This window comes from Sodiomyces alkalinus, assembly GCF_003711515.1.
Source record: "Sodiomyces alkalinus F11 unplaced genomic scaffold SODALscaffold_10, whole genome shotgun sequence".
Classification (NCBI taxonomy): Eukaryota; Fungi; Ascomycota; class Sordariomycetes; order Glomerellales; family Plectosphaerellaceae; genus Sodiomyces; species Sodiomyces alkalinus.
In genome coordinates, this window is record NW_021167088.1 from 1,642,723 (window position 1) to 1,655,104 (window position 12,382).

Here is a 12,382-nt window from a genome sequence, read left to right on the forward strand (position 1 = left end):
GTCGGATCTGACGTTGAGAACATGCACCGGCTCTGCGATTCTATCCCGAGACTGATCGAACCCGAATGCCCCGTTGAAAATCAGGGCTGAAGCACCATTCGCCGTCGACGTCGACGTCCCGTACGACTGGCTAGTCGGCTTGGTGCCTTGGTTCCTTGGTGTCTCGGCCGCCCTGGTGCAATCGCAACGAATATCTTGATTGCAACGAACATCTCCGAATACACCGTCGAACCCGTCTTCCGCTGTGGCCGCTATGCCGTCACCCCCGGGCGACTCCCAGGGCCCGTCCCTCGAACAAGCCGACTCCGATACCAGCCAGCTCCCCGAGTTACCTCCTCCGCCGACCCCATCATCCGACCCCAGTCTCGTGAGCTTCGCAGCCATGCTGCCCGAGTCTGTGTCCAAAGGGCCGTATGAAGAGGTATGGCGCATGGCCCCACGCACGGCCATGAAGATCCTCGCGATTAGTATCGAAGCGCTCGTCCACTCGACCGGCGACATCCCTTCGACCGCGCCGTCTACCGCCGTGACGACGCACCACCTGCGGGGAATGCAGTGGGAGAAAGATAATATCAAGCGGTCCAATTCGGAAAGGGAACTCGCCCTCATGCGGGAACGGGCCGAGGCCCAAGCCAAAGCCGAAGCAGAAGCTGCCGCCGCTATGGCTCCGGATGTACCCTTAAGGCGGACCCCCTCCCACGACTTGTCCTTGACGCCCGGGCCCATAGACGGCATCCGACTCCGCTCCACCTCCACCTCCACCTTCGCCCACCACCCGCCGCCAAGCTCAAGCTCAAGCTCATCCGAACCCAAAATCGTCTGGGCCAACACCGAGCCGCACAAGGAACAGCACAACGCCATCACCCGCAAGTTCTACTGCCGCAAACCCCCGCCCATTACCGTCACCGACTACCTGGAGCGCCTGCACTCCTACTGCCCCACGAGCACGGCCGTCTACCTGGCCACGAGCCTCTACATCTACCGCCTGGCCGTCGACGAGCGCGTCATCCACGTCACGCCGCGCACCGTGCACCGCCTCGTCCTCGGCGCGCTGCGCGTCACCATGAAGGCGCTCGAGGACCAGCGGTACGGCCACCGTAAGATGGCGCGCGTGGGCGGTGTGGGCGAGCCAGAGCTTGCGCGGCTGGAGATTGGGTTTTGCTTCCTTACTAACTTTGAGCTTTTCTTGCGTGATGCCGACTTGGCCGCCCATCTTGAGGTGTTGCGGAGGGGGGAGGCGGGGGGGAAGTTGCGCCTGCTTTTTCCCTTGTCGGGGGGCAGTAGTGAGGGTTATACCCAGGGCTAAAGGGCCATGGGAGTGCACGGCAACATACATTCGTGCTGGTATTTTAAGTTGGCGGTAATGGCGAAAACTACTTTATAGCGGTAGTAGTTGGATTATGCCCTGGCAGCGCTCTCTTATGTTAGAAGGTATGAATATGAAGAGCGGATTGGAATCGTAATCTCACCTCACGGATAATATCAGATGCCCTTAGCCACCTTATCGAGGTGCGATAAACCATATTATATTAGATATATAGAGTACCTCGATTATATATATCCATAATTATTTCCCCTGCTTTTCCCTAATAGTTAGATGTTCCCGTAAAGTACTACGAACTTTACTTAGATAAATATATATAGAATCTTCCGTACTTTATTTATATTCTAATAGTTATAAGCCGGCGCTCTAGTAAAACGACTCTATTTCGATTAGTCTAATAGCTCTAAGGCAGATATTCTATTTTAAAGGCTTAAGTCTATTACGGCTAAAGCCATTCTACTAGTAGTATCCGTATACTTCTATTTTATTTTATCGTTTTATCGTTTCCTATTATATTATTATCCAAAGTAGGGACTGACTCCCCGATATATAAGTTTTGTCCCCGTGATATGTAAACCCACTTTTAAGTGGAGCTATAAAGATAAGAGTACCGAATATAAGTATACTACTTAATTTATATATACTACTAGAGTAGAATACTATACTTATTATACTATTATATACCTAATTAATACTTAATTAACAACACTATACTTAATTAGAAACTAACTATCTAAGCTTATATTGCTATTAACGCTACTAATGTATTTATCTCCTCGGATTCCTTGTTTTCTTCTTACTTTAGGCGGGCCTCCTCCTGTCGCACGTTAAAAGGCACTTAGATAATTAACTTAGTAGAGCAGAAATCTCGTGTGTGTGTCTTATATTAAGTTATATCTAGGAGAGTCTCTTATGCCCTTAATTTGGGTAATAAAGACTCTGTTATGGGTACTAAGTTATTTAGATCCTATTCGGTCTTTTCCGGTATCCGCCCCTATTATATCCTAATACCCGAGGTCCCCGATATCCGAAGCCCTTAGTTATAGCGTGGATCCCCCCTAGATCCCCTATAGACCATGTTATAGTCCGTGTGCCTATACGATACACCCCCTTAGTTAAGGTGGGTCTTTCCAGGTTAACTAATTAATTAGAGGCTTCGGTTTAAACTAAACGCTCTTAACTTTTCTATCGAAAAATTAACCGCTAAGGGAAAACGCCCTCGTAAAAGGGATCTAAATCCGCCCTATTTAACCGTTTAATTTAATTCTATCTTAATTAGTTCCTTAATCCTAATTAACCAGATCTACTTAATTGGATCTATAATTATCGGATCTACTACGCCCTCGGGGACCTTTATAGTCGCTATAGCCGTGGCTTAAGCGCGTTTAATCTCTTCGTGTAGTCGTTTAGACTATTTAATATAATTCTTTTAATTAGTTAAATTAAGCTATTACTATAATCTTTTAATCCCTGCCTCTAGTAATATCTTTATTAAACCGTCCGCGATTATCTTCTTTATATTAACGTATATAACCTTAAAAAGGCCCTGCTATACTAACTAATATACCTACTAGTTATTACGGGTTGACCCCGATATAGAGGATCCGGCTATACTCCGGATCTTCCTAACTACGCACTTAGTTAACGGACCTATAACTAGTCGTCTATACTAGTTATAAATATCGATATACTATAGCCTTATTCGTAGGCATTATTCCTTTTTATTAATAAGGTTAATAGTCTGCTAATTATCGTGGTATAGCTATAGTTACTATTAGTCTAACCGAAGCTCTAAATCTCTTAATATCCGGCTAATAAATAATATCTCTTTAGCGGCCTTTATAAGAGCGAGTAGTTCCGATTCTATTAACGATATCGTGACTATCGGTTACTGACCCGCCTTTTAGTTAACGGTGCTACCGAAGAGCTTTATTGTATATCCTTATAAACTCTTACGGTCTGGATTATCCCCGAAGGACGCGTCGTTTACGGTTAGAAAGAGTCTATCCCCACCGAATTCTAGGTAGTGGTGCCTTATACAGTATAAGAATAGTAGCACTTATTAAGCCCTCTTAAGGTAATTAGAGGAGGGGTTAACGTTATATTAGGAAAGCTTCGAATAGGCGAACACGATATTAGGTCTTATCACGATAACGGTATATAGGATAGAACCGATTATACCCTAGTATTAGCAGACCTCGGGAATTAACACGCGCGTGCCGTCGCGTGGTATTAACGGCTCTATAGATAATAGGACCTTTAGTAGTTTTCGGCAGAGTATATCTACGTAGTATTTAACCGCGATCTTCTCTACGTAGGAGGATTATAATAGCTATAACCTACGTATGGCTTTATCCCTTAGAACCTTAATTCTAAGAAAATAACGGATTTTATCGCCTCCCAATAGCCTATAGCTTCGTTTAAGGGTAGCCTTAAGGTTATCGGCGTTAGTCTTATAATCTCTATAGTAGATAAGTCCGATATCGTTAACGTAGAAGAATAGGATTAAACTATCGCGGATTATAATATAGTGGTTATTAGGTACGGCTATAAATTCTATCTTCTATAATATACCGCTAAATTCCTCCCACTATAGTAGTAGCGATACCCTTAAACCGAAGAGGGCTTTCCGTAGTAGTAGTACCTTACCTGGCACTTCGTAGCCTTATGGTATCTTTATAAATACTTCCTTTTTAAGGCTAGCGTTAACGAACGTGTTAATAGCGTCGAACTACCTTATTTCTAGGTTAAATCGTGCGGCAATCGCTATTAGTATACGGAAAGACCACGAGGCTAGCGTAGCGGCGTAATTATCTTTAGTCTCTAACCGTTTTTATTAATCCCCTCGCACTATAAGGCGTGCCTTATACTTAAGAAGGGTGCCCTCCTTATTAAGTTTATAGGTATATACTTATCTATAGACGAGGACTTATTACTTATTAGCCTAATTACCGCCTACCTCCTATTAATAGCCTATCTATTAATAGCCCTTGAGGTATTCCCCCTCGGCCTATAATCACCGCTCCCGTAACGGGTAAAGGCGTATACCGCGGTAGTGGTTTACTGGAGGCGGGAGATCCTCGCGGGTTATATACGATAACGGCTAGGAGGCGTTAAAGGGAGAGGGATCTATAGTACTGATATCGTTATTATTAATAGCTTACTTCCTTATGCGTATATGGTTATAAGTCCTTCTAGTGTTAAAGAACGCCTTCTAGGCGTTATCGTTCTACACCTTCTTAGTTATATAAAGGCTTACGATAGATAGGCGCGCGGGTAATAGGCGCGCGACCAATAAGCACCCCCTAAGGGTATCCGCGGCTACCTGTTAGTAGTTATTGTCTCCTTCTACCTTAACGCCCCTAAGCACCGCTAACGCTATAAGGAACGCGCGCGCAGGATCTTCCGGGGATATTAGAGGCGTAGAAAACGGCTTAAACCTTATAGTGGTAAACCGTGGAGTATCCGTAGTAATAGCGGTAGCCTTTTCCTCGCCCGTAGTAATAGCGGTATTATCGCCTTCGCCCATAGTAATAATAGTAGTATAGTCTTCTCCTATAGTAATTATAGTATCCGTAGTAATAGCGGTACCCGTAGTAATAGCGGTAGCGTTAGAGTTATAAGGTTCTAAATCTATAGCCTAGGTATTAGGCTATAGATTTAGAACCTCGTAACGAGTAGCGATATAGTCTATAGTAATAATAATAGCCTCTCTTATAGTAATAGCGACGGCCTCGCCTTTATCCGTAGTAATAGCGGTAGTATCGCCTTTACCCGTAGTAATAGCGGTAGCGTTAGAGTCTTCCGACTTAAGATCTAAGACGTCTACGGCTATACCCCTTAATAGTAGCCTATTCGCGGTTTTATTAGATTAGGTAATACGGATAGATTATAGGTATTCCCCGATTTCCTCGGCGGAAGCTATAGCTTATGGCGTTTTAATCCTACTATTAAATATCTTATCTTCGTTAAAGACCACGTCGTTTATAGTAATAATATCCGTTAGGTATAGCGGCTAAATATAGAAGCTATTCGAGGATTAGTATCCGATATAATAACCGATCTATACCTTCGGTTCTAGCCTTTATAGGCGGTTCCTTTCAGCTTAGGCATCGCGCGTTTTTATAAAGGCTTTATAACCGTAAGCTTATAGGTGCGTAAGGTCAGGTTAATAGCCGCATAGGCCTTTATATAGCGTTCGCTAGTCGTTAATGTATCGTGGCGTCCTATTGTATAGATGTATAGTAGTCTTAAAGATCTTAGGCTAGATAGATATAGGCAGATTAGCTCTAATTCTTATAGCCCTCGCCCTTCTTTTAACGATACCTTTAATCCGTTCTATAACGCCGTTTTAATCCTATAAGTATAATACCGACGGCTAGCCTTCTACCCCCATAGTAGCGAGGAAAGCAACGACTTCTAGGTACTAAAATATCTTAGAATCGGCCCGTAGAATATATAGCCTAATATCGAATTAGGTTTTAAGCAGGGTAAAAAACGTCTTTTAACGCGTATAGGATAAAGCCTTAGTCTCTCTTCTATAGGTAATAATCCTATGTATAACCTATATACACGTCTATAATAAATATAATAGACTTATATAGGCCGCCTAGTAATTCCGACTCTTTTAAATCGTGAAAATTAATAGCTAAGGCCTCTCCGAGCTTTAACGGGTAAAGGGATAGTATCCGCCGGATCTACGTAGGCACTTACGATTACCTATACGCGTTATAGTCCGTTATACGAGGTCCTTTTATCTTTACCCCCTAAATAGCGTCGACAATCTTTATAAGAGTATCGGTACCGTAATGGCTAAGTCGTTCGTGCTATCGTTATACCGTAGTCTTCTACGGTTATCGGGGTTATCGTGATTTTCTATACGGGTTATCGCGGGGGTGCCTTACTAAGACGGCGAACGCGGTAGCGGCTATAGCTTCTGCGCACTTGATTATATACTAGCCGTAGATATCTAGTAGCTTATAGATAGGCCGGTTATTAGCGGAGCTAATAATAGTATTATTTACGGTATCCTAGCGGTAGCCTTATAGGCGTAGCTAGTATTCCGAGATAATATTAGTAACGAATTCCTTATAGTATACGATATCACGGAGATATAGTAGCCTTTTTATACCCGATACGGATTATATACGTAGCTTAATATCTCTGTATCCGAGGATAGAAGCCTGTTTATACCCGATAAGGATTATATACGTAGCTTAATATCTCCGTATCCGAGGATAGAAGCCTTATAAGTACCTACCTAAAGTAATAAAGATAAAGTATCCGTGGGTAGTCTAATAGCCGTAAAACGGCCTTAATTATTAAAAATATAGATTAACGATCCTAAATCTAGGATCGCGTAGTATAATAGCACTTTAGCTTAGTTAATAGAAAGGGATACCCCCTATTCTTATTATAATCTTAATAGTATTATCGTACAAGGGCGCGCTACCCTCTTATCTTAGGAGGGTAGACTCCTAGCTATATACTCGCGGTAACGGAAAGGTCTTTTCAAACTATACTTACGGATAGAGTGGTAACCCCCAGATTCTATTATTACAGTGTAGTAGTTATAATAGGCGTAATATTATAGAGTCAATCTTCCTAGACTTCCTTTATCTTATTAGCGGTAATAGCCCCTAAGGCTTCCCGCCTCTTCTATCTCGCGGTGTCTACGCGGCTTTTAAAACTATAGTTACGTATCTTCTTTTCTATAACCTTTATAATATCTTAGCGGCCACGCTAGATATAAGGGCGTATATCCGGCCTTACGTACTAATAGGCGGCGGTAGTATAGGGATTCTGATATATCTCGTAAGGCCTCCTTATTATAGAAGGGATAGCCTTTACGGATATATCACTATAAGGACGCTTCTTATTATCTTTATTATTAATAGTATCCTTAGTATTGGGGAGGTTCCTAAGGGTATTAAAGGTGCCTCTCCTAACTCTAGGCTTTATAGCGGTAGATTATAGGCTCTTTATATTACTAAAAACCGCCCGTAAAGCCTTTACGAAGTCGTTAATCGTTAGCCTATTTTCCGTAATCTTATTGTAGTTATTTACTAGGTAGTTATTATTTTATTCCTAGGCGATAGGTCTAATAGCTTTTAACGCGTCTTCTGCTTAATAGTTCGCGCTTAATAGCTCTAAAACGCCTATATTTATAGTATATTATCGCTATTTTCCAGCTTATAACCTACCTATTTATATCCTCAGGTATAGCCTTTATACGCGTAGTATATTATCGGTATAGGACCAAGGCTTCTTTACGAAGGTCTATAGAGATTAGTCCTATATACGCGTATAGGAGGGTAATCTAAGCTTATAGGTTATTTACGTTATTATCCTATAATTATATAACGAGGTTATATAATATAGTATAGATAGTCCATTTAATATACGAGTATACCTCGTTAAACTCCTTTTACTACGCGATATAGTCTATTTTTTTCTCGCGGTATACACGGCGATCTTATAGGTAGCGTGTACGCCTTTTTTTAAAGAGGTTATTAATATATATAGGCGTCCTTATTAGTGGTTCTCTTATTACGGCTATAACCTTCCGGCGAGCGGCCGTCTTCCTCTTACCGGTGGCCGTAGCCGCTATAGTACCGGCTATAATAGCCGTGGCTATAGCGTCTGTGGCGTCCGTGGCCTTATCGCCCTTTAGCATGATAGTAGAAGACGGAGTAGCCGTGATAATGGAAGACGGGGTGGCCGTGGCCTCCTCCGTATCGGGGTCCACGGCGAGGGCTTTATATTTACGGATATTAGGTAGCGTAGACTTAAAAAGCAGGTAGGTATTAGCCTCCTTATCGCTTAGCTTTAGATTAAGATAGTTTTCCTAGTAGGAGGTAGATTTACAGTGCACGGCGTGCTCCTATATTACTTAATCTCTTTAGTTAATAAGAGTAATAACGGCCGCCTTTTATTCGGTGTTAGATATATTAGAAGATATCTTTACTAGTTTATCGGTTAATTAATTTCTTAAATACTCTAATTAGGTCGATAGTAGTTATTTAAGAGTGCTTATATAGACGTGATTCCTTCTTTATAGTATAATAGGAGTAGCCTTATTAATATCTATTATTTAGGTATTATAAACCGGGCTTATAACTATCGCACGTTAAAAGGCACTTAGATAATTAACTTAGTAGAGTAGAAATCTCGGGTATATATCTTATATTAAGTTATATCTAGGAGAGTCTTTTATACCCTTAATTTAGGTAGTGAAGACTCTATTATAGGTATTAAGTTATTTAGATCCTATCCGGTCTTTTGCGGTATCCGCCCCTATTATATCCTGATACCCGAGGTCCCTGATATCCGAAGCCCTTAGTCATGGCGTGGATCCCCCCTGGATCCCCTATAGACCACGTTATAGTCCGTGTGCCTATGCGACACCTTCTTAGCCCTCCTTACTAACGTATCTATTATACCCTTAAAATCAGCCGAAATACGCTTATATCTATAATCCGCTAAGTCCTCTTTAGTAATTATTCCTAAACTATTACATACTCGATCTACGTTCCGAGGAGCTTATATACTTACCTCGTATTATAAAGTAGGCGGAGCCATGGAAGCTAGGAGGGCGTTATGACGTTCCTCGGCGGCGGCGATTTTAAAGCCTAAAGGAAGCTATTAAGTACTGTTCTTCCCTTAGCCCTTTTTCTTCCCTGTGCTGGATATCTTTATAGCACCTTTTAGCCGGCCTTTTACTCGAACCTTTATCGGTTTAAGGGCTCCTAGGGAGGGCGGTAGAAGCGTGTAATTAGTAATAGTATCGGAACGATTCTATCGCTAATAGACATTAATAAACGCTATACTAAGCGGCTTATAATCGCGGAGGTAGCTATAAAGTATATACTGGTAAGGCAGACATAGCGAGGTCATAATAGTATAAGACTTATAGGGCCTTAGTTATAGCTATACCTTTACCCCCCTCCTATATAGCGTTTCCACGGCTATTAGTTCGGCGTGGAGATACTATAAGGCTTATAGGATAACCTATTATACGATAAGGCTAAAGAGAATGCCGGCTATAGTAATTTCCACTATATTTATTCGGTTAGCCCTCTCTAAAGTGATATCCGCCCCTTAGTTCTTTTAGTATAGCTTTAAGCTCCTGAAAACAGTTACTAGGTCACCTATAGCAGAGTGGATATACCGTTTAAGGCTAGCGTGGAAAGACTCTATAATAGAGGTAATACAATTACCGAAATAGGTGTCAGGTGCCTACAGTAGTGGTCATAATGGGTCCCCAGTATAAACCCATAGGGGTCCAGGCGTGCCCAGTCTAAGACCCCTCGAGGTATAAATAAAGCAGTTATCACATAGTAAACAGAATAGTCCCTCGAAGCAAATAAAGCAGCCCTTAAGGAAGTAAATAAGCAGTCTTCGAGGAGTAGCGGAATATAGTCTTAAGGAGCGGAGGAGCCTCCCCTTTAGATAGGGAGGCCAGCGATTGATCTAACTCTTTACTACCCCTACAATTTCCTATCGTGATTCTATTATAATTATACCTGGTTCCTTACTTAACCCTACCTTTTTACTCTTTACGGCTACCTATTTAATATTTTAATCGCTCTACCCTTAAGGGCGCGAAGACCGTTAAGAAGAGTCACTAAAATATCTAACTATCACGAAATAAACGATCCTACCTTCGATTTTAACGAAGCTACTAGTCAGTTTAAGCGGTAGCTCCGCGATAGCGAGACTGCCTGTATAGGAGACGCCCACGACCCTACCGATAAGGAAGATAACAGGGGCACGCCGGGAACCGATACTACTCCCGCCTCTGCCACCGTACCGGCACCTGCCCCTACACCTGCTCGTGTCACTAGCACTACCTCTACCACTGCCTCTGCCCCTGTCACCGTCCCCGTTCCTCCTATAACCACGACGTTCTCTATACACGGCTCCGCCACCTGGGCTAAGTTTAATTTCCCCTTACCTAAATAGGATAGCGTATCCTAGGCTAAGTATCGCACGTTTATCTAGGAGACTAACCAGCGGTTCGACCTGGATTCTTAATCCTTTCCCACGGACACCGCGAAGAACTACTTCGTTATATCGTGCCTCCCCCACTACCTTAAGGAATGTTAGCAGGCTAAACTATGATATAAATACGACGGGGACTCTAATAGGGTTAGCTAGGCAGCCTTATAGGCCTGGCTGTTCTATTAGGTTAACGATAATGATACCCGCCTATAAGAGGTGGCGGTATAGATCTAAAGCGAGTCTATCTCCTCCTAGAGAGAGGGGGCGTCTTACGCTAAATTTAGATAACAGTGGGAAGCCCTAGATTCGGAACTACCGGGCGAGCTCCTAAACTAGTAGAGGATTTAGATAGTACTAATAAGGGTCCTCCCACCTATTCGGGACTATATAGTATTTATAGGGGTTCCTAAGGACTACTAGGATTTAGCCCCGGTATATTGTAGGGCTAAGGCCTTAACTATTACTAACGGGTTAGCCGTCGGCCGGATAGATTTCTAGTCCGCTACCTAATAACGTTATTTCCGCTCGTGTACCCACGGTTATAACCCTTACGCTCTGGCTACCTACGGTTCTACTAGTAGCCCTCCTTATACCCCTGCTTCTACTCCTATTTCTACCCCTGCTTTTACGTCCGCTCCCGCTCCTAGTTACCCTATACGCCCTAGACTATTATCGTACCTCGATTCTATCACTTACTATAACTATAACTAAAAGGGGCACTACGCTACTATATGCCTTAGCCCCCGTGCCGAGCAACGCTCGAGTAATAGTAACCCGAATACCTAACCGGTATCAACCTCCCGCCCCACGGTTAGCTATATTATAGGCGAGGTGCCCTAAGAACTACACCCGCCTCGGACTACCCCTACTACTATACTAGTAAAGGTATATATATCCCTTCGCCGAGGTAGGGAATAGGTGTAGATATCGGCTCTCCTTAACAGAGGCGCCGATATTAACGTTTTAGATCGGTCTCTCTTAGGACCTAGTTAGGCCCCTAAGGGGTCCCCGGTCCCGGTGTCCTGGATTATAGAAGGATAGACAATGATAACTCTCGGGTCCACCTATAGGATTATTATCGTAATAGACTATTAGGGTTAAAAGAGGGTATAACGCGCCGAGTTCCACGTTATAAATCTTACGGGCGCGAACATTATCCTTAGGAGGCCGTGGCTTATAGCCGTTAACCCTAATATTAATTAGTAGTATAGTATATAGACTTACCCCTTAACCTACGTGGAGCTTAGTATAGTTATAATACTAAGAGAACTACGTAGGGTAGTTAAATAAGCTAAGTCAATCCTTACCTTAACCTATATAGATTCCGCGCGTGGCCTACGTATCGGCTACGTCGGCCTAGCAAAAAACCCTTTAGGATATATAGAGATAAATTCTTAGGAAATAGGGTCTACCTTAGCCTAGATACGGACTTAGTAGCCGCTACTACGCTACCTGAATAGTATTAAGATTTCGCTAAGGTTTTTAACGTCGAAGACACCGGGAGGCTGCCGACGTATTAGTACTGGGATTACGCTATTAAGATTAAGGAAGGGAAAAAGCCGCCGTATGGTCCTATCTATCCCCTCGCTGTATAAGAATAGAGGTGCTGCGTTAGTATCTATAGGATACCGTTATGAAGGGATAGATTAGACCGTCTACTAGCTTATCCAGCGCCCCTATTCTATTTATACCTAAGAAGGGTAGTAAGCTACGCCTCTATATTAACTATAAAGGGTTAAATAAGGTGACCGTTAAGGACTATACCCCCTTTCCCCTAATCTACGAAATCCTAGATCGGTTATCGTTAGCGTAGTATTATACTAAGCTAGACCTTAAAGATATATACTATCGGTTACGGATTCGGGAGGGCGATAAGTGGAAGACGGCGTTCCGGACGAAATATAGCTATTACGCGTATCTCGTGATACTATTCGGCCTTATAAATGCCCCCGTAAGCTTCTAGCGCTATATTAATTAGGCGCTAACAGGCCTTATTAATAATATTTACGTCGTATACCTCGACGATATCCTTATCTATAGTAAGGACTTAGTCAC

General features: G+C 42.9%; 1 protein-coding gene across 1 annotated transcript; it reads left to right on the plus strand.

Annotated features, from left to right (window-relative positions):
- Positions 1-334: 334 nt before the first annotated feature.
- SODALDRAFT_264933 (cyclin-domain-containing protein) lies at positions 335-1,228 on the plus strand (the record flags this gene model as incomplete). The annotated part of the gene is made up of 1 exon (XM_028607474.1): positions 335-1,228. A coding segment is annotated over one exon (894 nt), but the record flags the coding sequence as incomplete, so codon positions are not given.
- Positions 1,229-12,382: the final 11,154 nt, after the last annotated feature.